At 45.9% G+C, this 27,943-nt stretch overlaps 1 protein-coding gene across 4 annotated transcripts in view; it reads right to left on the bottom strand.

Moving 5' to 3' along the window:
• The window catches only part of LOC116945488 (ATP-binding cassette sub-family C member 8), a 130,580-nt gene extending 103,259 nt beyond the window's left edge, over positions 1 to 27,321 (bottom strand). The window contains exons 1-6 of one of the 4 annotated variants that reach the window (XM_076069296.1): positions 26,862 to 27,321; positions 24,305 to 24,473; positions 23,060 to 23,201; positions 6,298 to 6,419; positions 3,761 to 3,927; positions 953 to 1,192 (exon numbers count right to left, since the gene is read on the bottom strand). In XM_076069296.1, coding sequence (XP_075925411.1) covers positions 953 to 1,192; positions 3,761 to 3,927; positions 6,298 to 6,419; positions 23,060 to 23,201; positions 24,305 to 24,473; positions 26,862 to 26,888 — 867 coding nt within the window. In that variant the 5' untranslated portion in view covers positions 26,889 to 27,321. Of the gene's footprint in view, positions 1 to 952; positions 1,196 to 3,760; positions 3,928 to 6,297; positions 6,420 to 23,059; positions 23,202 to 24,304; positions 24,474 to 26,861 lie in introns of all 4 variants that reach the window. The other 3 variants (XM_076069298.1, XM_076069297.1, XM_032959829.2) reach the window with 3 other exon arrangements.
• Positions 27,322 to 27,943: the final 622 nt, after the last annotated feature.

Raw genomic sequence — 27,943 nt, 5'->3', positions numbered from 1 at the left:
TAGAGAAAGGTCGCTTCGATCATCGACATTCAAATTTAGACCCCCATTGAAAGCATGAATTAGATAATTTGCCTGTGATGTACAGCATCTCTCCGATGTGCTCTCGGGTTGTTTGGCATGGTGTCCGACGTTTCGCTCCACATGCTGCGAGCGGTACAACACGACAAGACATCAGAAAGCTGTGCAGCGCAATCGCGAAAACCTGTACGGTGGCATGTGCAGTAACTCTTAAAATATGTGTTACCAGTGCAGAACTGGGTGGTAGCTAAGACGAATATTGATATCATAATAATGAGACAACACTTGGTAGAGACTGGTCCATGTCAAGCAGAACTACTTCAGATTGTCTGCGTGTAGTAAGTTTTGTGTGGCAATGCTGAAGCCAATCACTGCACCAACACCTTTATATGAGCCACGTGACTTTAATTGTACTTGCAGCCAGGTTGCCTTCTTGTAGCTCATCTATTATATTGGTTTAAAAAAAACATGGCAATGTTTTTATTTTAAGTTCAATGTGTTGTTATTGTTTCTGATGATAGGTGATGGTCGGTCAAAGCCTTTGGCATTAAGTCATTGACTTATTCATTCAGCTTTGTTGTAACACCTCCAATTAGCACGGTTGGCTAAGTACAAGGCGAAAGAAGTTCAACATACATACATACAACACCCTGCTGCCTTCCTCAGGGGGCGTTACACCTTACTGCTGAGGGGGTTGAGACCCACCTGAGGAAACTAGTTGGGATAAACTAGTTGGGATAAGCAAGTTTGAGGCTGGGGCGTTCTGCTTCTGTAGGGCCCAGAAGCATCACAATGTTTCATGTTTCGGACGCCACGCCTACACCAGCTCGTAATATGCACGCGCGTGCAAGGTGCATCATCTTAAACGTGTTTCTGTTGTCTCTTGCGGTAGGCGACGGGAGAAATCCCATAACGCGGCTCCGACGCGGGATACCTTCTGCTCCTCGTAGGCGTTGCGAAAGCGGATGTAGTTGGTGAGCGCCCGCATGGCGATGGGCAGCTTGCCGATGCTCTTGAGGTCGATGGGGCGGCGGTGTGCGCTCGTGATGAAGGCGTTCATCCACCAGTAGGTGGCCTTGGACAGGAGGTTGACGAACGGCTGGAGGAACCGCACGCCCAGGTCCTGCAGGTCCTCGGGTGGCTTCACCTTCTTCGGGTTGCGGAAGCCAACGTACTTCTGTGACCGAGGGGGCACGGAGGGACAAATGCGGCCGAGCTCGGCCATTAGGGTTAATGTACTCGAATATGGCCATAGTGGCCTGTGAACGGACACGTGGCTGTAGTGGCCGCAGTGGCCGCAGTGGCCTGCGAATGGAGGCGTGGCCAGTGACCTTTGAATGAACACATGGCGGCAGTGGCCTATCAATGAACACATTGCCACAGTGGCCTGTGAATGGAGGCGTGGCTGCAGTGGCCTGTGAATGGAGGCGTGGCCACAGTGGCCTGTGAGTGGACGCGTAGCCACAGTGGCCTGTGAGTGGATTCATGGCCACAGTGGCTTCTGCATTAATGTGTGACCACTAATGTGTGCAAGTGTTGCTCCGTCCAAAATGGAGGTGCAGAATTGTTGAGTTAAGCTAAAGATAGCTTAGTGCAACTTTCAAAATGTCAATCAAGATGATGATGGTGAGGATAATGACATGGATGATGATGATGATTATGACAGCAATGATATGGATATGAAGATGGCAATAAAGATGGTGAAAGATGTTCCAATTTGTGATTGTGATGTTGATGATGATGATAATGGTGTTGCTGCTACAGTTGATAATGATCCACCAACCCTCACCAACTCTCATCTCATGCAGATCCACCAACTATAGTCTCCAAAGCATCGCATTGCTGAGTTGACCAAGTGAAGGCTCAGAACAGGTGCCAACAAAGTTTGCAACAGCTTGGAATTGAACTCGCTGGGTTCGCCATGTAGTGCTACTAACTCAATCAACTGGGAGGTGCTGGAATGATAGCTAAAAACGCCACGTGAATCAGGGCCTGCAGGTATTACTTTGGAGTGAAGACGTAAAAGGGAACGAGTTCCAGGGTTGTCAGAGGAGACAAATGCGTTTGTGTGGAAGATCTCGCAAGGGAGCTCGATTTACACAATGAGATGAAGAGGACCAAGTAAGACGAGCAGCTCAACCCATATGAAGATAAATGTGAGAAACTCTGAAAGAGCACTGACTACAAAATAAGGGCAAAGGCAGGTCACAGAGCGACGTGGAGAGCGGCCACAGAGACAGGCAGAGCACGCTCATTGTTTCATAATTCAATTATATTTTATATTAGGATAAGAAAAGAAAAGAAATAGCATAGTCCAATATGTATATATGTTGAATTTCTTTCGCACCGTACATAGCCAATCGTGTTAACTGGAGGTGTGGGGGAAGGACAACAAACTAAACATAAAAAGCAGTTCTAAAGAACAATATGAAGCACTAATGCATAGGAAAAATAAACCATCTTGTTTGTGAATCATATTTTGGCAGAGGCCCACTTGACCGTAGTAGAGTTACTCCGATTTGGTGAAGTGGATGGAACAATAACAACACACATTGCTCCACCAACCCCACATGGCCTTCTGCTAACGCATGAGTCACCCCTCGTAAGTCCAGACCACGTTGTTCTTGTCAGCACAATGGTATTTTTTATTCAGTATCACGCTAATGTCCTGTACTGATTCATCCATATTTCTTTCCCACTTTTATCCCATGCCTACCCCAATCTCTCCCACTCCCTCCGAAAATCTTTCATCTCCATCTGCCGCAACTACACCATTCTCTATTAACGATTTCTATCACTTACCCATCTTATCCCAACATAGGGTTGATGCCTCTGAGGTACAGCAAATCAGGACATATCATGTGAAGAAGAATATCTCACAATACCAGAAGAGGGGAGAACTGCACGTAAGCAAAAGTGTGTTGCATTATTACGCAACTGACGAAAACCGGGATTGTCAGTGTCCTGGGAAGACTTGCATTTTTCCCAGGGCAGCTCCCACATGAAGAGGACAATCATGTGAAAACTGGGACTGGTGGCAACGTATGGGCGCCACTGTGGCGAGATATTAACTACCTCGCCTGGCATACACGAGGTCGTAAGTTCAATCCCTACCTTGACGCCTACTGCTGTTTATTTGGAGTTTGCATGTCTTACTCTCTCCCTGTAGTCGCGTGGATTTAGAATCAACATCACACATTTTAGAGTATTTGGCTGCTTAACATTTCCAGATGATAAGCCACTTCGTTGAGCCATCATTTGTGATGGCCAGGTCACTTCTGAAAAAAAGAGCTACATAGCTCAGTGGAGGCCTTACCTGGTAAGATTGAAAAATAGTTGATAGTTTAGTTTTCTTATCCCTGTCGAACGCGCAGGGTGCGTGCCTCCCCTGTATGTATGGAGAACTTCTTTCGCACCGTACATAGCCAACTGTGCTAATCGGAGGTGCGGGGGAAGGACAACAAACTAAACATAAAAAGCAGTTTCAAAGAAATTAGTTTTCAATCTAGATTATTTAAAAGTAATATCGGAAGGAAGAGCGTTCCAGACGGCCGCAGAAGCACATCTGAAAGCACCACGATGCGGTGACCGTCTTTGTTCAATGGGCAGCCAAAAGCCGCTGCTGCGAGGATGACCAGAGTTTGCGCGATGATGGTTTATGCTCCTTGCTGACGAGGTCAGCGAGGTACTTGCTTGTAACGGCCTGGGCGCGAGGGCCGCCCCGGGCTAGCCGAGGACCCACCCGCATGCGGATGACGTTGAGCTCGACGGAGAGCAGCATGCCGTAGATGAGCACCAGCAGACCCGTGATGCAGAAGCGCAGCTGGTTGAAGCCGACGCCGTGCTCGCAGAACTTCACCAGCTTGATGGTCTTCATGGTGAAGGCCAGCAGCCAGTAGACCAGCAGGGCTGCGGAGGGGCACAGAGACAAGGATCCCCACGTTTGGCCTTTAAGGAAATTTGGGGCAGGTGTTGTTGGTGAGTAGCGCCCAGGAAGGCTTGCACGGCATACGAAGGGGCGTGGTTGGCCAGCACCTATCATGTGGACATTTATAGCAACCAAATACTCTAAACGCACATCAATAAATGTGGAGGGAAAAACCGGAGGACTCAGCGAAAAATCCACACGACCACGGGGGAGAGTGACATGCAAACTTCAAATATACAGGAGTCAGGGTCTGGATCGCAGTGGTTATGGCAATCTACCATGAACTCAGCGACCTAAGATTGATTCCTTGCCACGACTAACATTAGTTACGAGTGATGTCTGAACAATCATGGAAAACCCCCTATCTCCCTTCAACAATCCACGCTTACCTGCAAGGTGAAGTATGGTCAGAGCACCCCCATGACTGACAGTGTGTGGGGAGGGATTCATCCAGCAGTAGATTTACTAATGGATGAACATATTTTATACAATTCGACAGCAACATAGAATGATGCTGTATACTAAAGAAAAAACGTAAAGTGTTCAAAAGTGCTGCACATAACAACACTATTGTGTGTATTTGTAGTGAAATTTTACTTACAACATTTCCCCAAAGAGATTGAACTTTTCCAAATAAAGAGTGGATGATTCACGCTTGTCACTCTCCCACACCCTCCCTTAAGCTACTGGTTTCCCATCTCCAGCGTCTGAGCTAGAATAATTCCAGAATGTCCAGAAATGAAGAGAAGGAAACTGTAATTGTGTAGTGACGGAAGAGTAGTCTATGGTAGTGTAGATTTAGCAAAACAAGTTTACAGGATGTAAGCTGATGCTTCGTACGTGGCATCAGTGCAAAGCTCCCCTCTGTGGTGAATGCAGTTCGCTTCAAAGTCTGGGAGACGTTAGTGCTTCCAGGAATAATTGTCCACATTAAAACCATCCACTCAGTGGCTGTTGGAGATTCCAATGGCTTGTTATTCAAGATCTATATCGCATAGTAAATCTCAGTGAAAGTCAATGAAAACTGATTTCCTCCCATATGTATACACACTCATTAATTGCCTGCAGGAAAACATATTTCACAGAGGACTGCAGAGCTTGGGCAATTACTGGTGGCGCCGGCTCAAAAAGAAGTTCTGCTGCCTTCCTTTTTGTACGTGGTTCAATTTGCATAAATGATGCCATATAAAACGAAACATTATTATTACTATTATTGGAGGCCAGCAAAAATAATTCTCAAAATAAAATAAGACCAGTGCGGATGAATGGGACCCCCAATAATGTTTTTCAAGAAATATTGAAATTACTGCTTTGCAAACCTCTCGATTGTAAAAATAAATAAATAAACGGGTCACTCCATGAGAAGCCGACTATGTACATGAAAACACATAAGAAGATTATGGGTTTAACATTTGCAAAATATATATATAAATACCAATGGATGTTGGTTTAAATGTTCTATTGCCGTATTCTCTGACTTATAAAAGATGCACTTTTTTCTAAAATCTTAAAGCAAAAGTCGGGGGTGCGTATTATAATTCGGTTGAGGTGTGTGTGTGTGACCAGATTTGTGTAATTTTATTGACACCGGGCACAAGTTTGGGGTACATTTTACTTTCTGATGCGCCTTATTATCTGGAGAATATGGATACATTTTTGTTCCCTGAGATCCATTTTGAACTCGAGATTTGTTGTTGAGAGACATCGTCACAAAGCAACGTGATACACTGTACATCACCAACAACAACAACAACGGTATCAGGATAGAGGCAACCCAGGTGATACCGCAAAGGGCCTTAACTCTCCTCATTATTTTATATCTCTCTCTAGGCAAGCAACAGACACTCCTTCCTGCCCATGACATCATGGCCAGAGTGAGTCCCCAGTGCTTCGGGAGCAATGTCCATCCCACGCACGACGATGTGAATTGCATTGCAACAGAAAGCACGGAGACTTCCTTTCCAGCTGCAAATGTCAGGTTAGTTGCAATCGCAAAATGATTATTTAACTTATCACCGGTGGAAATGCAAATTGTTCAATGTTAGGCTAGTACAATATTTTCTGCAATTAATGTATAACAGTAACTTCTCACACACACGGTGCCATGCGTGTATCACGACTTCAATGCATAGTCTCACTCTGCTATGTAAATACTCCACCAGGGAGGAAGCATATCATCCAGGTGGTGTCAGAATGTAATTACAGTTCCTCTCTCTGCTCTTTTGCGTTGATAAAATCGAGAATATTTGCATGTAAGGAGAATCGCAGAGTGAGCCGACTGCTCTGTTGCACCCTGCTGGACTGCACGGTAATTGTTTTTGTTGCTTTCTCATTCATGTTATAAAACCCACCGAGCAGAAGCTTGGGGAAGTTGGACGTTTCGATGTTGTGGTAGTAGACGATGGAAGTGGTGGCAGCGATGAAAGCCATGATGGCCGGCATGTAGAGGTGCAGGTGGCGCGACTCCATGAACCTGCCCGTGACACCGACCAACACGCGCACGCACAACGCATTAACTTCACTTTATTTAAAGCTTTATTTTCTCTTTTCCGCCAGTTATATCCTGAGCACGCTCTCGATGTTGTGCCATGAGACGAAACATCCATTTGGATCTCTTGCCCTGCATTATGATGCTTAGTATTAGAGAACGGCCCATGGAAGCGGACATGACAGAGCTACCGCTGAAATCCCTTCAGGTGACCTGTGGTCCACACAGTAAGGGGGTAACACATTCCCGCCAGCTCTATAGGTGAGACAGAGCTGAAGCAAAGTTCAATGTAATGCCCTTTTTGTGCAAGTCATTCTTTAGCCAGGCCAAGACAATCAATTTATCCACTCGAGAACTCGGTTTAATCCCAGGTGACTGCCTGGAATTGAACCTAGGATCTCAGCAGTTCCAGCTCAGCGCATCTGAGGCACCTGGCTATCTCATCTTAAACTCTCTATATATAAAAAAAAATCTGAATTCTTAATTTTCGTACTAAATTCATCTTGTTTGATAAAGCAGTGCACATAATTAAGAGCCTCATAATATTTATTGGCTTACTGCCAGTACTGCACCATCCATACCCATAGCTCAGACTGCTGCACTGATTGGTATTGAGTATCAGGAGCAAGACAGCATTCAGTATCTGTGGCATTACTCATCACATAAAGGAGAAAATTTACCTATTAGTCCTAATAACTAAAAGGTTGATTACATTTTAGTATCTGCGGTAGCATGGTGGTCAGAGTACTGCACGATGAACCCGGCAACCTGAGTTTAGTTCCCGGCGATGGCTAGCATCATTTTGGAAAAACTGCGTTCTTACCTGACAGCAGACCCTATATTAACAGCACCCCAGTTCCTATTGCAAGTGATGCCATAAGTGGTGTGCGCACTCACATTTCTGACAATTACTAAGTCTTTTTCCCCCAGCCTGTGTGTCGTAAGAATTCGGGGCTGGCAAGTCTCACGCACTGCGCGTGTGGCATGCGCAGGCCCATGGGCCCCATCACACACAAGACATGGTGCGGCTGTGTGACCCATTCACAGCCTCTGCTATCCACCCCCACCACCACCCGCGCCAATACCGACATGCAAAACACTGTGTATAAACACACACCAATCGCAAGCAATCGACATGAAAGCTGCCCCAAAAAAAACCACTCACCAGCACTGCAGTACCCGGCAGCTGACAATGCAATTTACAAGTGAGATTCTATGACTGGCAGCCTTGACAGTGGAAATGATCGGTAAATATGATGCATTTCTCATACTGAAACCTGACAAGCCGAGAAGCATCACACTACTACCATCACTACTAGCACCACGTTCTGTTTGTGTGGGAGGCGTCACCGCATTCGTTTGCGTGGTGACGGCACCACATTCCGTTTTAGTGGCCCACTACGACCATCACTTACATTAACATTAGCTGCCCCGCCCATGCTGCTACACCTGAGCTACGCCCATGTTAAACCTATACCTGGCAGCCCTTTAATTGGTGTAAACCCACCACCATCGCCGTCGTTGCCCACTACTACCATCACTTACATTAACATTAGCTGCCCTGCCCATGCTGCTGACACTTCGGCTATGCCCATTTTAAACCTTTATAAACAGTTTGCCTTTAGAGGCTAACCCCCCTTTTCCTGATGACGACCGCTTGTGTTGCAATCGTAACGTGGTGGTTTTTATTTGCATTTTATTTTTATGATTTTTATTCACTTTATTATTATTTTTCTATCTACGTGACTTTACCGAAAGAACCAAAGAATAATAATGACATCTATAACGTGCCAGATTTTGCAGACAACTTAACAACTCAGAGGCACGGAGCCAAGCTCAGGGCTGCTCAAAAGCATGAGCCAATACAGATAGAGAGGCCTTTGTTTCTTGAAAGTAGTTAGAGTGCATTGACGTTGCGGATGTGCAATGCGATTTAAGAGTTCCACAGCGAAGGGGTGAGAGCAGAGAACCGATGTGAGGCTGAGGCCTTGGTGTCCGAAGAGTGACGCTGCGTAGGGTTCCACCATGAGCTTCAGTGCAAGGTCAGAGTAGTGATTCTTGTTTTCAAAGTTACAGAACTATTATTATCATTTCACCACCCTCATCTCCTCACTGCTTGAAGCCAGATGTAGGGGTGGGCATTGGATTTAGTTTAACACGTAGGCTTTCGCGACCAATATCATTCATAATAGAGGTTTTTGGGTTAGATCGCGTAAATATATAAATGTGTCGTTAAAATCCCGCCACCACCCAACACAGCCAACTAGTAAGGGTTGTCACGTATACAGAACATGCCAATTCGTCACTAGTACAGCACACCGGTGTGTTAGAGAGTTAAACCACAACATTTATAATTCGAGTACGACGTTTTGCTGGTGATTACAACCAGCCTAATCAGGCGATAGCCAGAACACACTGATGTATCTAACTTGTAACGAATTATAATTACCACACGTGCAGTTAATGTTGGGCAAACAGGACGAATGATCAGCACGAGACTAAAAGAACATCAGAGAAATATAAAATCATCCCAAATAAAACTGTCAGCAGTAGCAGAACACGCGTGCCAACAAGGAACATCAATTTATTTTTATAATGTTGAAGTTTTGTGCAAAACTAGCTACTACTGGCCAAGACTAATTAGATAATCTATCGAAATTGAAAGAAATCTAAATAACTTTAACCGTTCGGGTAGCTACTGCCTTAGTGCTGCATGGAAGCGAATAATCAAATAATACATAATTTAAATGCATGCCTACAAAGGCAGCCTACTTCAATAGGGATTACCGTTGGTACGGCTATTTTAATCAACACAATAGACAGGAAGCACAAGTTCAAAAGACTCGCATAATGCACATGAATAATGTACGTTGCCTCAGTAATTCCCCCCACATTGTGCAAGAGTGCAGAAGCGTGGTCAACACATCCACGCCTCTATATAAGGAATGGAACAGTAAGACTTCACAATCTGGCTTTTGCCTGATGAAGCTAGTTGTAATTACTGGCGAAACGTCGTACTCAGATTGTAAATGTTGCGGCTTGGCTCTCCAACACACCGGTATGCTGTACTTAGTTACGAATTTGCCACGTTCTGTTTACGTGACAACCCTTACTAGTTGGCTGTGTCGAGTGGTGGCGGGTTTTTAATGACACATTTATATATTTACGTGATCTAACCCAAAAACATATTATTGCATTGGATTTCATTTATTTTTTTAGCATTTGCACAGCAAAGCATGACGCACGTGCTCGAGATGCAGCGTGCTCGAGGTGCAGCGTGCTCGAGGTGCAGCGTGCTCGAGATGCAGCGTGCTCGAGGAGCAGCGTGCTCGAGGAGCAGCGTGCTCGAGGTGCAGCGTGCTCGAGGAGCAGCGTGCTCGAGGTGCAGCGTGCTCGAGATGCAGCGTGCTCGAGGTGCAGCGTGCTCGAGGAGCAGCGTGCTCGAGGAGCAGCGTGCTCGAGGTGCAGCGTGCTCGAGATGCAGCGTGCTCGAGGTGCAGCGTGCTCGAGGAGCAGCGTGCTCGAGGTGCAGCGTGCTCGAGATGCAGCGTGCTCGAGGTGCAGCGTGCTCGAGGAGCAGCGTGCTCGAGGAGCAGCGTGCTCGAGGTGCAGCGTGCTCGAGGAGCAGTGTGCTCGAGGTGCAGCGTGCTCGAGGTGCAGCGTGCTCGAGGAGCAGCGTGCTCGAGATGCAGCGTGCTCGAGGAGCAGTGTGCTCAGTGCACAATGATGATACATTGTCTGCCACTCTCCCTCTACTTTTCGGGAAAAAGCAGAGACATTTAAGATATTTTTTTAAATAAAATTGCAATGAAGGTAATTTTGCATAGAGCTAAAAAGGACGGTAAGAAAATAATTTCTATGCTCTGTACAGTGGACAGGAGGATATAAAAAAAAAGATGTAGAGATCATCCCCACTGCTTCCCCATGTGGTAATTGGTGATGACATACTAACAAGAAGGGTGCAAACTGTGTCCCAGCAATTCAGAGAGTGTGATATTTTCCTGACTTGCCAGAAGAAGGTGGTAGAGCAAGAAGGCTTTCGTGACCAATATTATTCATAATAGAGGTTTGTTGGTCTTAGATCGCGTAAATATAAATGTGTCGTTAAACCCGCCACCACCCGCCACAGCCAAATAATAATGTTTGTCACGTAAATAAAACATGCCAATTCATTAGTAGTGTTGGAGAGTAAACCCACAACATTTACAATTCGAGTACAACGTGTTTCCGGTAATTACAACCAGCCTTAGTTGTGGAGAAATCCTGTTTCAGTCTTAAAAAATATATAACTCTATTACGGACTCTTATTAGTTGCCCCCTCACATGTGTAAAGAGCGACTTCCATGACATGCCGTACAGGGGGTGCTTCTTTATTACTCGCACTGGTCACAACCCAGGCTAACAATGGTTCTTGCTCCCACTGAATATACTCTAGGCAATAACAACTCTACCGGCTACACGCACAACTGATCACTCGGTGTGGTCCCCTCACCCTCACTCGTCGCCGCCACTGTCTGGCAGCGTGACGACGACGGAACCCACGCAGGAGATCTTCCACGTGGCCGGACGATGGAGAGAGATGTCGGTGAACTGCGACACGCCAGGACCCAGGACCCCACACACGAGCCCCGAGCTGCGGGTCCGCTCCCCCTTATATCCCCCCAGGCGTGGCTTGGCCCCGCCTCCGGCCACGCCCTCTCGTGGATCCTTCGAGCAGGTTCCCGAAGTATCTCGGCTAGCCCCACCTGTCACCTTTGCCCCAGATACACCTCCTTCCCTGATTGGTTGTTACCTCTGTGGCATTACCCGTTAATCCCTTCCCAGGCCAGCAGGTGTCACCCTGTCATGTCACATGTACAGTGAGGGAAAAAGTATTTGATCCCCTGCTGATTTTATACATTTGCCCACTGACATAGAAATGATCAGTCTATAATTTTAATGGTAGGTTTATTTGAACAGTGAGAGACAGAATTACAAAAAAAGATCCAGAAAAACGCATGTCAAAAATGTTATAAATTGATTTGCATTTTAATGAGGGAAATAAGTATTTTACCCCCTCTCAATCAGAAAGATTTCTGGCTCCCAGGTGTCTTTTATACAGGTAACGAGCTGAGATTAGGAGCACACTCTTAAAGGGAGTGCTCCTAATGTCAGCTTGTTACCTGTATAAAAGACACCTGTCCACAGAAGCAATCAATCAATCAGATTCCAAACTCTCCACCATGGCCAAGACCAAAGAGCTCTCTAAGCATGTCAGAGACAAGATTGTAGACCTACACAAGGCTGGAATGGGCTACAAGACCATTGCCAAGCAGGTTGGTGAGGAAGTGACAACAGTTGGTGCGATTATTCACAAATGGAAGAAACACAAAAGAACTGTCAATCTCCCTCGGCCTGGGGCTCCATGCAAGATCTCACCTCGTGGAGTTGCAATGATCATGAGAACGGTGAGGAATCAGCCCAGAACTACACGGGAGGATCTTGTCAATGAACTCAAGGCAGCTGGGACCATAGTCACCAAGAAAACAATTGGCAACACACTACGCCGTGAAGGACTAAAATCCTGCAGCGCCCACAAAGTCCCCCTGCTCAAGAAAGCACATATACATGCCCGTCTGAAGTTTGCCAATGAACATCTGAATGATTGAGAGGACAACTGGGTGAAAGTGTTATGGTCAGATGAGACCAAAATGGAGCTCTTTCGCATCAACTCAACTCGCCGTGTTTCGAGAAGGAGGAATGCTGCCTATGACCCCAAGAACACCATCCCCACCGTCAAACATGGAAACATTATGCTTTGGGGGTGTTTTTCTGCTAAGGGGACAGGACAACTTCACTGCATCAAAGGGACGATAGACGGGGCCATGTACCATGAAATCTTGGGTGAGAACCTCCTTCCCCTAGCTAGGGCATTGAAAATGGGTCGTGGATGGGTATTCCAGCATGACAATGACCCAAAACACACGGCCAAGGCAACAAAGGAGTGGCTCAAGAAGAAGCACATTAAGGTCCTGGAGTGGCCTAGCCAGTCTCCAGACCTTAATCCCATAGATAATCTATGGAGGGAGCTGAAGGTTCGAGTTGCCAAACGTCAGCCTCGAAACCTTAATGACTTGGAGAAGATCTGCAAAGAGGAATGGGACAAAATCCCTCCTGAGATGTGTGCAAACCTGGTGGCCAACTACAAGAAACGTCTGACTTTTGTGATTGCCAACAAGGGGTTTTCCACCAAGTACTAAGTCATGTTTTGCAGAGGGGTCAAATACTTATTTCCCTCATTAAAATGCAAATCAATTTATAACATTTCTGACATGCGTTTTTCTGGATTTTGTTGTTGTTATTCTGTCTAGATTTAAAGCTTTCGTGACTGCTAGGATCCATACTCTTTGGTTCTATTGGGTAAAGTCACGTAGGTGTTATTTTATTTTCACCTACGTGACTTAACCCAATAGAACCAAAGAGTATGTTATTCTGTCTCTCACTGTTCAAATAAACCTACCATTAAAATTATAGACTGATCATTTCTTTGTCAGTGGGCAAACGAACAAAATCAGCAGAGGATCAAATACTTTTTTCCCTCACTGTATAGGATTTCTCCGGGTGTTCTGGCTTCCTCCCACATTTAAACATATCTTCATATATTGCGGACCACAGAGCTTGGGAAATTGTCAATAGCGCTGCTTCACTATCCGTCTGCCTTCCCGATTGTCTGAGGTTCCCTCAGCGATTGTGAGATGCAATTTGCATGAATGGCAGTGCTATATATATCACTAAACATCATTTTATGGCAAAAATAATGTACACAAATTGTGCCAGCTCAGGAAAATGTTCCTTGATTGGGAAGAATGGCCCACCATGTAGAGAAGTAATCTGATGTATCCACGGTAATGAGAGAAGCGAGGGAGGGGGGGAGGTCATAGAAGCAGTGATAATTTTGGGTGCATGCAAGAAGTCCGGCAAGGTGCATTCTGGATCACGTTGAGTGCCGCGGTGAGGGAGGAGTTCGGGGAGGGCAATGAGGCGTTACAGTAATTAGGCAAAATGATATGAAAACACAAATGTGTAACAGTAGGGTCAGAGAAGTGACTTTGTTAGTTGGTGGTGAGGTGAGGTGTTCTGGTGGTGTCAACACCATTGGCCATCTTAACCTCTTGTTCTTGATGTCTAATAGACAATGAAAAGAGAAGTAAATGTATTTACATATAATGGTGAGCATAAAAAAAATCTACAAACATCCACCATATAGCCAAAACAGACTGTTAGGGCAAGTGCTGTTAACGAGCATCTATGAAGGCCGGCACAGCACACAAGGGAGTGGGTGGTCAGCACTTAGTCCGGACGCCTTTGTCTCCCTAGTAGCGATGTTTACATGTTATATCGGGTATTTATTCGAGGCTGAGTCCATCTAGGGGAGGCCCAGAGCTGGTTCAGATGATCATCGCTATCGTGAGTAAGAATTGGTTCATGGCTCAATATGCTAACCACTACACTACCGCTCCCCCCACACGCACAACGTTTGGTGAGCAAACACACACACTGCCTCAACTGACATGAGAGCTTGTAACACAACATACATCTGACATCTCTATACCTATGCCACAGCCAGGCACAGAGATACGCATCCCGTAAAATGGCCCAACATTCTGACAGGGATCCTCTGTACTAAAATGTAATTATACCTCATTAGACCTCCTTTGCCAGTATCAAAATATAATAATAGGGTTTTTCCCCTTTTTTCTGGCAACAAAACTGAAACCTTTTTACAAGGATTCATGTCTGCATCAACCACAATACCTGCAGTCAAAATGCAAACAAAAAACTACTATGATAATATATGCATTGTCCTTGAAACTGATTGGTCCACACCAAGGGACGGCTTTTTTTTTAGGCTACCATGTATGTCACATGCATTTTTCAGGGGAACCTCAGTTCCAGAGATGGCAAACAAGCGACTGGATCGTGCTCTATCTCTGGAGGTGTTTGAGTATCACCTCCTCACATGCGCGTTTAGAAATACGCAGAAAGGAAATAGCTGAGCAAAAAAAGTCCCGGCTAAACATTATGAAAGAAGGACCCTCATTAAAAACATCGATGTTGACACTTATTTGAGGCTTGCTATGGTGAATGACTGCTACATTATGAAGCATCAGAAGAGTGACAACATAGATAAACATGGACATGTTCAACTGTGCTCTTATTGCAAATATGAAAATTTATTTTGCTAAATAATTACACTCGTAACACGAGGGAAATAACAATTTGGTTTAAAGTAAAACGTAAGAGTAGGATTGTTTCTAATTATGCAAGAGCTCACAGTGTGTTTACACCTTTGAAAAATCTTGTTATGGCCATCACAACACAATTGACAGCAATTCTGAACATTTCTCAATAACACTGTGGCCTTAAAAAGGAGAATACATAATATGTGCCGTTCGGGGGAATGGCGCTTCTTCAAAGCACTTAAGATTAAGGGCCATTGCCTGAGATGTCGCCTATTAAATATATTTTTCCTTTTAAGGTAACAGTGTTACCGACGAATGTGTTGAGTTTTTTGTTGTTGTTAATTGTGCCTGTGCACCAATGCCACCGCAGCAGCAGTAGCAGCATCGCCAAATAAATGTGTTTGTCATTAACGGCAAGATCACATCAGCAGCAGTTTCAATAAGCGACCTCAAAGAGAAGCACCCAAACTATAATTATATAAAAAAAAATTACCAGGTAAGGCCACTGAGCTATATATCTCTTTTTCACGAATGATAGCTCAACGAAGTGGCTTATCATGTGGAAATGTATAGCAGTTACCAAATACTCAAAACGCACGTTTCTAAATGTGGACATAAAGAAACTGGAGGACCCGGAGAAAAATCCACGCGACCACGGGGAGAATGTGCAAACTCCAATTATACAGGTGCCATCAGGGTGAGGATCAAACCCACGACCAAGCAGAAACCACCAGAAATCAACACTATAAGAGCCGGGATCACAGCAAAAACAATTTACACCTAATGTGTTTTTCTCTGCCAAAGAGAAGAACATCAATACACCCAACACTGGAGCAAAGTAATCGACCGTTTCCAAAATACAATCTCCTCACGGTAAAGGCTCATTGTGAGTGCCACCGTCTCTACGGACCTCCGCTCGAGCTACATTATGCGTTCATTATTGTGGCCCCGTGGAAACACTAAAAGACAATGGCGTTCACGCGATGGGGCTGAGCGACGCGCGTGCCCAAACACGCGCGTCGTACGGCGTACGATTTGCTACATTATCAAAAGCACTGCACGAGCGAAAGGCATCGCGCGCTCGAAGGAAGCCACTCATTTCCGTGTGCATTCATTGTACGCAAATGAGCATCACGGCGTGTGAGAACGCGCCGGCTTGTCGGACGGCGTTGCCATTGTCGCCGGGAAATGCATAACAGCCCTTGGCAAGAAAATTCCATGGAAAAAAACGCACATTCAGGATACGGCAGGTGGAATGGAAAAGAACATAAAGCAGACTTGCTATATTTAAACAAGTGCGGCTACCATTTATAAATACACGTCTGTGCCAATCTTGACGTTTATATTTTACCGTTGGCATTCAAGTACAATGGTCACCCGACAACTATTTGACATATCTGTGGCTTAATTTGTAATTTGTACCTCGATTGACCTGAAAATTTGCAGAGAAACCTGGAGGGAAAACGAAGGGCAATCCCAGGCAAATCGGGAGGAACATCAACCGGACAAATCCTCTGGTGACTTCGACACGTGTCCACAAGATAATGCGTGCCCAGAAAAAATGGAACGTTGGGCCAACTTTGTTCCAACGTTGCCAACCAAGTGCCGTGCCAACGACATGCCAACAACGTTACATGTATACTCCACAGTTCCAGGTTGGGGATTAAATCTCAGCGACATCAAAGGACCAAAGTGCCCAGCACTTCAACGAGATTACTTAAGAGAAACGTCACAGTTTCATTCAGGGACTGGTTTTATTATATATCGCGCCTCCAACTTTTCACGCATCCCTCGCTGAGTGTGCACCAACCATCAGCAGGAGCAGCGTATGACTCTCACAGGAATCCCCATCACCCGGTGATCATAGATTTTAACCAAAGCCCATTTAGGGGCTCTTCAGATCCCTGTAACGAGTTGCTTACAGAGTGCACAGTAAAACCAACAAAACCAAGCTTTGGGTTAAGGATACGTGCTCTTGCACTGTACATGCAGTGTGTTGCACCCTATAACTAGTCGGTCATGCAGAGTGATTGTTATTTTTAGACGATAAAGAAGGGAGATAAAGTAAAACGCTTGAGGCCAATCCGTGTACGAGCCGTGAATCGGCACGAACTTCCTGAGCTGAATCACATGGTGCTGAGGGTTCAGGTGCAATTCCCGAAACACGAAGAGCCAACATAAGGCAATCTCATGGGAAGGAAATCACACCCCATGCCGGCCTACGTGGCTGCCTTTGGCAAACAGCGTATTATGCGGCTACAGACTACCAAATAAACCTATCCTTGCTATCCTAAATGTCATCTATAAAGTAAGTGGTACTGACAGATGGAGGTCGTTTAAATAAACAAGCCTCGCTTAAAAAAATTGACCTGACAAATATAACTTGTATAGGGACCTGCAAATGCACTGTTGAAAGAGAAAACACACAGGCCAGGGCTGCTGAGGCCGTGTGCCTCCTGCCCCTTCCAGTAAGGCCACCCACTTCACGAAGCAACACAAAGGGTCCGGGCATCCAATCGCTTTTTCTTCCTCCATACCAACCAACTGGGAGAGTCCTCCCAAGGGCTTGTTGTGAACAGAGACCGCCCTGTGCTGCTGCACAGAGCGGCCCACAACTCAAAGCAATCACCAGCAACACTGCGGAGAATATAAATAACAAAATAGGCAAGTAAACACCATATCTCCTCCATATGTCTGTCTTCCGACATTAAACAAGATGTATTTTTACACATCCCATCAGGCCCACGGCTTAACTGGGAGTCAATTATTTCAGTAGCATTGATTTAGTACAAGCAAAATATTGACATATGCTGTATCACAAATGAACCACAATACCTTGCGAATCTCGTCAAGAAGCATAAACCATCACGCAAACTCCGGCCATCCTTGCAGAGGCGGCTTATGGTTAACCATCGAACAAAGATGGTCACTGTATCACATGCTTTCAGATTCTGTGACCATCTGGAAAGCTGGTCCTTCGGAAGCCACTGGAGCTATGAACTTTCAAATCTAGATTGAAAACGAATTTCTTTAGAACTGCTTGTGTTTATATTCTTGGTTCTTTCGGTAAAGTTACATAGAAGGGAAACAATTCCTCCCCCGCACCTCCGATTAGCACGGTTGACTAAGTACGGTGCAAAATAAGTTCAACATACAGTGTCTCATCAGCATAGTCTATTGATGGAGTCAATGCTGGTGAATTGCCAGATATGGGTCCTAGTTGGACACAAAATCATGTAACTTAAACCAATAAAGAATACTTTTATTTTGCACGTGGAGAGACCGATATACGAAGGAGACATCATGTCTGTTGGTCTATTTAGCCTGTACTAATGATCGCTGGCACGAGCTGCAGTGAGGCAGCCGAGAGCACAACTTGCCGAGACACACATGTCCAGGATTGAACTCCCACCGCTCTTACAAATAGCTGATGTGTTAAGCAATATGCCTATTTTGGTGTTTATATTAAAAAAAAGAATACATTTTACTATTGTTGCAACTGCCATTGCTAAAGCTTCTAAATATAAAAAAAATATTTATTGGCAGCTCTGTTATCAACATCTCTCTTATTTGCATTGTCAAGCCGATCAACAATAAAGTCTATAACCTATTCCCAATTCCCCTTAACTTTGTAGAAAAGAGCAACACTGTGAATGGACACGATACCCTTAAAACAGAGTCTTCCTGACATCCATCCTATTCATATAAAAAATGATTTTTTTTTACCAAACAGCAAGAGCCAGGGCTTGTGTTGGGATTCACTTTGTAAACCTCGAACGAACTTTCCCGATGTGTTAAATGTGCGCGTGCACCTCGGAGAGCGATTGCGTGCAGCGTGTTGTGGTCCTGTGATTAAACGCATAGCTTTTTTCGGGTCGCGCATGGCAGGGAAAAGTGTGGGGACTTCCATCACTTCCAAGATGTCTGGCCGTGTGAAAGAGTGGGCCAAATATCCTCTTTAGGATATTCAGTGGAGGCTCTTTCACATACAGTGGCGTGAGCAAGAAATTGCTGGGCTGCGCCTTTACCTTTTAACCGTCACCAGTTTCAATGAGACGTCCGAAATCTATCTATGAGCACCGATCAAATGATGTAAAAACAGACGAAGTGAACACATCCCAAATATCTTTTAATAGTATTGCACATATGGGAAGTTGTGTGCTGAATGAATCATGTTATCTGCAATGTCACGAGTTCAGGACAGAGGAAATCTTCAGGTTATTAGTAAAAGGGAACTCGACGTATTGATATCCTAGACATTAGCTCGAGGCCATTTTGGCAAACTACCAACACCTTAATATCTCTTCATTTCTTATGCCAGATCTTGTAACGCTTGCATACTCAACAACCCCCTACCTGCTCTTTTGAAATCTCCCTTCGTCTGGTGTTTTGTTATCCTCTCCTTGCTCACTGCTCTCTCCATCGCTTCTGTACACAATAAGCGACTTACGTCACATCTCATCTAGAACATGTGGGATGGCTCAGGGCACCTGGCCTACAATCGGGCATTAGTCTGTCAAAAGGGGCAACAATTACTCTGTGTAGTCCCAATTTAGTAATTTTCTATCCGTCATTCAAGGCTTGAGGTCAACAGATGCCACATGAGATGTGCGGGCAAAAGGGTTATTTGAGGAGGAAATTGTTCTTTTTCGATTGACATTTATTTCCACAGCATACAAAGGGAATCTTCACATCCTGAGCAGGATACACGATCCTTTGACCTGCAGTCATATAACACCCTGGGGCATCAATAATGAAACAATCCACCAAAGTGCAACGTCTGTTGCCAAAGGCAAGATTACCGTATGTTGCATTACAGGTTGCAGTGTAACGCTTCGTCCTGTGCCCGTTCCCCTTCTCCCGCAGCAACCTCGCTCATGGCCACTCGGAGTGGACACGTGCAGCGCCGTGAGAAACCCCTACGCAGTCAGGCCCCGCTGCCTCTGAGGTGGTGATACACCATGCACTATTAACAATAATCCATGGCCTTGTTTCCTGGCTGGCTGGGCTCCTCTCCGCCACAACTATAAGCCTGTTGCTGTTGTTTAGTGGCTGCTGTGGACCGTCACCTCCAAAACTATCTGGGCAAATGACTAAACGGGATTTTCCACAGAACAAATAAACTTGTAATGAATTGAAAAGGCCGAAGAAGAAGTTCGTAAGATGTATAATAGATAGTGACACCGATGAGGTGGGAGTAATGAATAAAGATGGCTGACACAGTTAATTTAAAATTGATCTAACTGAATTATTTCACCAGAATTACGATAGAACATTAAAAAAACTCAATATATTTCATGGCCCTTTCTGAATATGGTCGCATGGAATTTTCTCCGGGTCCTTCGGTTTTTCCATCCACATTTAGAAACAACACGTTTAGAGTATTTGGCTGCTGCTATACATTTCCACGCGATAAGCCACTTCGTTGAGCTCTCATTTGTAGCCAGGTCACTGCTGAAAAAGAGCTTTATATAGCTCAGTGGGGCCTACCTGGTAAAATACAGAATAGTACTATGTACAAATCAGGTTATTTTTAGTGCTCCTAGTAGAGGATTGTGAGAAGAGCATGAACATTACAGCTGTCTCTTATTTTCATTTGCAGACCCAACGGGTTCTTTACTCATTTGATTCACTATTTGTATTATTAATCTTGTTTATACCCAGGATCAAATCTCACTGTGTCCCATGACTCTTCTTAAGGAGGGTCCTGGCAAATTTCCGTGGAAGGGGGAAGATGATTGCTGAGTAAAATTCCAATTTGGGAATTTTGCGCCTACTTTTTCAGATTCAGCCAATTTGGACCATTGCCGTCGGCACGCACTCAACTACTCTTGCAAGTGACGTCACGAGTCAAATTGTATTTAATGGTTTTAAAGTCTCCATAAACAGCACTTTGACAGTTTGTACCGTTTATTCCATTGATTGTTACAATGACTGCCATCAGCAAAGTGGTTCATACTGTCTCCATTTATGTTTATTCCAATCCAATTTGGGCAAACATATTCTACAGTCGCTTTAAATAACCTTTAATAATGTGTGACCTTGTCTGACTCCCCTTCCAATATATGTTGTTATTTTCTTCTTCATACAATTCAGTGTAAATGTTCAGTTTTACGTGTGTACTTGTGCATAGTCATCGTACCAATGTGCCGGGCAGACAGCGCTTAATCAGTGTGTATTGCATGCTACGAAATATGGATCAGAAACATGGACGATGACAAAGAAAATTGACAAAAATCTGGGAAGTGTTCAAATGAAGCATGAGAGGAGAGGTGCACGTTTGAAATTACACTGGAGAGGAAAATCAAACCCATTGCTCGGGGAAACATATGCGCGCTCGAGACAACATATTGACTGTTAAGAAAAGTACCGTGGGCTCGGGGAGGAAATCGTTGTGAGAAGGCCGAAGGCACAGCGGTCAAAACTGGCGATGGCGTGGCAGCCAGGGCAAGTCGTCTGCCCCGTGACAAATGAAGCTCATTTGCAGATGCCGGATAGATCGTCACATCACAAGACCATGGAGCAGAGGTGAGGCCTTCATCCAGCGGTGGATAGATCATGGCTGGTGACGTACCATTTTTGTTGCTTGTACTGCACAGTATTATATTGTACTGTACAGCACTATATTTTGACGTTATTTTAATTTACGTCGATAAAAAAAACCCTGATGCAGCAAATAACCCTCGTTGGGGATGCAGAAAGTCAAAACATAACGCTGGAACATTTTTTTTTTACTTGCAGACTTATTATAGAGCTAGAGTTCCATAACTTTGAACATACACTCATACACAGAAAACGCTATCGCTTTATTTAACGAGCTGATTTAAGAATTGGCAATCCTAGCACTGTTGGTTTAGCATCAAGAGTATGACACATAGCAGTGTCATGTATATGTCATTTCGTTGAGCACGAGTGAATCAAGTATTATTATATTTTGATTTAAAGCTTTCGTGACTGTAGTAATTCATATTCTTAGCTCTTTCGGTAAAGTCACGTTGAAGGGAAACAATAAAATAATAAAATATAAATAAATAAACACACCGTTTAAAAATAAATAAATTAATGCTGACCGACACACCTGATGACGACCGTTTGTGTTATGGTCGAAACGTCGTGAGAATTTTATTGTTTTTAATATATATTTTATTATTTTATTGTTTCCCTTCAACGTGACTTTACCGAAAGAGCTAAGAATAAGTATTATGTTTCAATCACTATCGGTAGTAACCTGTAAATTCAGTATCATTTGTAACAGTGAATTGCAATATGAATTAATTTTGTTGTCAGAGACTATTGCTGTTATCAGTAGCAACAAGTCTAACAGTATTGTCTTTTTGGCACCCGGTCACAGGACATTTAGCAGTGTTATTTAACCGTGCCTATCAACAATAACTGATTTTAATAGTACGATAGTTACCATCGGTGGTAAATTGTAATTGCTGTATTCAAGCATGCATGCTAACTCCGCCGATTACAGCAGTGGGACACTGCCAGTTGATAAGCATCTTACACTGCGCAGCGATTCTCCGAGCAAATATTGTGGCAAAAGTCATTTGCAAGATTATTAAAAATCGGTGCAGTTAGCTTTGAAAGTGAGAAAAAGCATTTTAAATTTGTCAGCTGCTTAAACCAGTCATGTAGTCTGGTATCATAATGTAACAAGTAATGTAACAGGTAATTGACATATAACTTATTATGAGAAATATACGAATGTTGTTTTGATTGTTAGTCATCATTACGAGAGGAGTAAAGTGGAGTTGCAGTGCTGTTTGTGGTGGTGGATTTCTATAGTGAGTGGCAACTGTGGTAATGATTCTGTTGTCAACTATATTCGCATTATGAAGGTCGTAGTTTTGCAAGTCGCCTGTGTAAGTCATGCACGACCCATTAGGTGTGTATCTTCACCAACCTGTACTGACCAGCGCGGTGGGGTTTGGTGAAACAGCCCTCGTTTATCCAACGGCGGATTGACAAACGGGCTATACCTTCTTTGGTTCTTTCGGTAAAGTCACGTAGAATGAGAATAAAATAATAAAATAACACAATAAAATTCTCACGACGTTTCGGCCACAGCGCAACCTTTCACCTGAGGACGGCCGCTTGCGTTGTGGCCGAAACGTCGTGAGAATTTCATTGTGTTATTTTATTATTTTATTCTCATTCTACGTGACTTTACCGAAAGAACCAAAGAAGATGAATCCTTGCAGTCACGAAAGCTTTAAATCGAAACGGGCTATACACGTACAATTACACACGTGCACTGGCCTGACGTGTTCAACGGACACACGGCCGACTGCTTCTCTCTATATTCACTATCCACGGCGTCCCGTGGCTGCCTCTGCTCGTCTCCTTCCGCCCATGGGTGGCAACAAGCCGACTGCGATGATTCCCCGCCAAACTCACCCGTCAGACACGACCCCCTCGGCGATCTCACACACGTGCACGAAGAGCAGCACGAAGGTGAAGATCCAGCGCAGGTTGTGGCCGGGGAAGTGCAGCCACGTGTTGTGGTGGATCTGCACCTTGGAGCTCTGGCTGCCCCATCCTGCTCGCGCGCATGCACGCATTACCATAAGACGTATGTATGAGTGTATGTTGAACTTCTTTTGCACCGTACGTAGCCAACCGTGCTAATCGGAGGGTTGCCATTCCACAGGCCCCCTTGTTTTTTCTCCAGTACACGCTGTCCTCCACACCTGGACGATTGCGAGCCTCCCCATGCCGTGCGGGGAGTGGGGGTTATTTGGCCGCAAGTCGCCACGTTGGCTATTTAGCATCTTTCGTAATTTAATTCCGGTAATTTGCACTTCATTTTCCCGTTGTGCATTTTGCTTTGAATCGTAGCATTTTACTTGGAATTGCTGAAACATGTTCGATTGTAGTCTCAATGGAAACTAACGGCGTTGAAATTGAAATGTTCTGTCACAATAACAAGTTGTGTTTTTTTTTAATGGAAATGTGCTACCTGGGAAATCAGAAACGCGTTGCATTATTTACTTCCACGAGATGACGACCGAGGTCGCTTGAACCGTGTAAGTGAGAAAGTGAGCTGCGGCAACCTTCTGACGCGGTTAAATCGTCGCAATGTTCTCTCCTCAAATACGAGCTGCTCGGAGGAGCAGGCTGAAACAAACGTCACCGCTGTTTGCCATTAATAACGAATGAAAGGTTAACACAAAATATAAACGGGTTCTTTCTTTCACTGCAAGAAAACATGATCTTGACAGTGTGGTCAACTTTTCCTCTGTAAGATATGACAATTTCAAGAAATGTTGATTTAAAGCATTCGTGACTGCAGTGATTCATATTCTTGGTTCTTTCGGTAAAGTCACGTTGTTTCCCTTCAACGTGACTTTACCGAAAGAACCAAGAATATAATTTCAAGAAAGCAGCAAATTTATACAAAGCATGAGAAAAATGCCACCTTACCAATTAGACATAACATGCGTCACTGACCTTGAAAGCAGAATATTTGACAAAACAACGTAAACAAACGTGCGTCTGATTGAAATAAACTTTACACAAAGGGTTAGCGCGCAATGAAATCAAGAGCTGGGATTAAGTCACCTGCAATGACAAGCAGAAGAGGACAGGAGGTGACACAATGTGAGGAGGAGAGGACACGAGAGTGCTGGAAGATGGACACACCTATGAAGAGGATGGGGAAGGTGATGAAGAGCAGGAAGACGTGCGGCACCAGGTTGAGCGCGTCCACGAAGCAGCCGTTGCTGAGCACCCCGCGGTCCACGCTGTACGCCGACACGTTGGAGCTGTCGCTGCCGCAGAACGCGAGCGCCATGGCAGGGCTGCTGCGGCCCTGCCGCGTCCCACGCACACACACACACAGCGGTGGGACGGGGGCGAGGGTGACGGAGAGCAGCGACCCCGGTGACCGTGAGGTGGGACGGGGAAGGGAGAGTGTGGAGGAGTGGGGCGGGGGGGGGGAGATATCGTGGAAGGAGGTGGAGGGAGCACGGTGGGAAGGGGGAGGGGAGAGGAGATGGGAGGGTAGGGAGCGGTGAGGAAGGGGAGAGGGGTGGGAGAGAGAGAGGCCGTGGCACCGTGCCCACTGCCTCATGGATGAGAACGCATCACTCGGACACCTGCTTGAACCGTTGCGTCACTGAGCACACACGCAGGGCACACACAAAATAAACAGCAACAGCAGCGCGTAGTTTGCAATGCAAGAAGGATCTATAAAGCACCTAAACATAAATGTAACTCAAGATGCTGCTGAACACCCAAGGAATAGGAAACGGAATTGCTTTCTGGCAGGGTTTAGAGATTAATGATTGTAAGGAGCTGTGCAGAGCTATGGTAGGAGCGTGTGATTACAATATTAATGTCCCTCATCATGTGCAGCAGTGCAACCCACCAATGATTGAACATTGTTGCTTATAAGATTAATACGACAAAACATACCACACGTCACTGACCTTGGGAAGGCTTGTGAAGGCGTATTACATTATTCAAACTGAGACGTGTCCATTCAGGTAGGGGAAGGGGGGCCTGAATGCCACTTCTTCCTGTGAGGGGCTCAGAGCAACCCCTGCTCACACGACCTCTCACTACCTTGGCTCTCAACACAGTAACATTTCTGGGGACATGAGCCCACAACATTGAATTTCAAGGGACACGGGGAATTCCATTTGATATACAACACAGGGCACACTGATAATCGCTACCACGGGGCATGATCACAAGAGAATTGGAATATTAAGAGCCGGATCCCACAATTCCAACACAACGGACACGATCCCAGACAAGTGCTATTAGCATGATCCCACACACGTGCTTCGTGGCATAAGAGTATCACAGCTACAGGTGGTAAGAACATCACTATCCATGATTTGTCCACTGCTGGATGAAGGCCTCCCCAAGTCAGTGCCATCTCTCGTTATCTCACTATGCAACAATCGATCTAGGCTTTTACACATGAGCTGATTTCAATTCTTTATATCGGCAAAAATACGTCATGTCGGGCGTTCTCTTCCTTGACTGTCACTCCACGATTAGTATCGACCACTGCCCACCGATCCTTCCATTGACGCGTCCTGCTCAAGCACACTTACTTTTATTAAGTAAATTTAATGCATGATACAATATCAAATGCTCTCTGATCCACATGTTCCTCTTGCTGTCTCTGAACATAATTCCGCTCATCCGCCTCTCCACCGCTTCGTGGTACACTCTTCCGATTGTGTTTCCGTAACCCTTTTCCGACAAATATACTTCTGCTACCTATGTCAGAGCAGATGTATCGCCCGCCAAGTGGCAAGGTCACAGACGCAAGCAAAACGTAGTCCGATAATACAGAAGAACGCAACGGGCGTCTCAAGTTGCAATGGGAAAGAGGTGTCCCCCGCCCGCTACACAGGAAGCACGGTACACGCCTGTCCCCTGGGTGGACCTTGCTGCCTGAAGAAGACTCATTGCGCGAAACGTTACTCCGGTTTATATGTCCTGGCCATAGCACGGTGTTAAAGACCACTTACTTTCCACGTGTCCCTGCACAGCTGCGAGACACGTGGGTCCTTACACAATTACGCCGCCGACGATTATGATCCCTGCCACTCGGGGAATAATCTCAGCCGGAGAAATCCGGGGCTGAGCTCCGGAAGAAAGAAAACCCCCCATGGATTAGATGAGGAATGAACTGCTACTGACAATGACAATTGGGACAAAGTCGCTGACACCCAGTAGATGGGTTCCTTTGAAGGAGGGGGTGGGGGGGTCCCGGGGTGGGGGGGGGGTCCAGGGGTGGGGTCCCGGGGTGGGGGGGGGTCCCGGGGTGGGGGGGGTCCCGGAGTGGGGTCCCGGGGTGGGGGGGGGGGTCCCGGGGTGGGGGAGGGGGTCCCGGGGTGGGGGGGGGTTCCGGGGTGGGGGGGGGGGTCCCGGGGTGGGGGGGGGGGTCCTGGGGGGTCCCGGCCCCCAAGTCCACACAGCCCGTACGGGCTGAGCGCTGTTCAAGGATTCAGGACAAACATGGACACACGGGCCGCCCGCTGCTGCTGCTGCTCCGCAAGGCGCGATCAGCGGCGGACGCGGAGCGCTGCGGGTTAGAAGGAACCGCCACTGCGTGTCTGTTCAGGCTCCCATTACGATGAAGATGACGACGGTGGTCATGGTGGCGATGGTGATGACGACGGTGATAGTGATGATGGGTGAAACCATCATCGCCCACCCCACCCACCCCGTCACCTACCAGCTTCACCCTGTTCATGGTGTTCATCGCTTCCGAACAAAACGACGGCGCCTCGCATCCCCAGCGAGAGAGCGGGGAGAACAGGGGGGGTGGAGAGAGCAGGGAGGAGAGGGAGGGAGAGCAGGGAGAGACGGGGGGGGGGAGAGTTGGCGGGCGACAGGGAGAGGGGGTGGAGGAGAGAGAGGGGGATGGAGAGAATGGGGAGAGAGAAGGGAGGGAGGAGGGAGGGAGCGTGAGTGACCTTCGGGCCGCAGTGACGCGGGGACACTGGGAGCCGCGGGGGAGGAGACGGGGCAGATGGGGGAGCCGGGGACAGATCGGGAACAGACACGGGGAGAAGACGAGGTGGCGACAGGTGTAAGATGACGAGTGGAGATGTGGTAAGGAGGGGCAGAGAGGGGGGTAGAGAGAGAGAGGGAAGGGGTAAGGAGAGCAGAAAAAAGAAAAATATATATTTTGTTGGGTCTTTCATTTCAGCAAAGCATAAAAAACACAAAAAAACCCCGAAATGATGAACGGAGCAAAGTGCCGACTACACCGAGCATCTTCTTGTTTCCTCTGATCGTAAAAAAAAAGAAGGGACAGGAGGATAGCTCAACGGCTACACCCTGCTGATTACAATCATATAAGAATGCGGTGCAGGTTAACGGCTTAAAGCGCTGCTGTAAATTATCGGCGCGGAAGGAGCTGTCCTGGTGGAGCTTGAGTCATCTTGGACGGGTGAGTAACGCGTCAAAGACGAGAAGAGGCACGATTAAATAATAAAAACTCCCTCTCCCCGACGTCCGTGCTGTCGGCTCAATGTATACTCTTCTTCTGGTGTGTTACTCTGGTGTGTTACACACCGTTTAGGGGCCGGCCATAAATGACGTCACGCGATTTTGGACGATTTTTTACCCCCCCCCCTCCTTCGTCACACGGCGTCACAAAAGGTCAGACCCCCCCTCTAATATGACGTCACAAAGCTCTGCCGCCCCCCCCAAAAAAAATATAAAACATGCTCCAAATCGCTTTAAACTATTGTCATTGTAGTGCGTATTTAATGTTGCGCTGCACTCTGATGTTGTAGGAGAAAACATTCA

The sequence above is a fragment of the Petromyzon marinus genome, chromosome 24 (assembly GCF_048934315.1).
Source record: "Petromyzon marinus isolate PM22_M1 ecotype Great Lakes invasive population chromosome 24, UKy_Petmar_22M1.pri1.0, whole genome shotgun sequence".
In the NCBI taxonomy this organism is placed as follows: Eukaryota; Metazoa; Chordata; class Hyperoartia; order Petromyzontiformes; family Petromyzontidae; genus Petromyzon; species Petromyzon marinus.
Note: the sequence above shows the minus strand (reverse complement) of the source record. Positions and strands in the feature narration are given on the sequence as shown.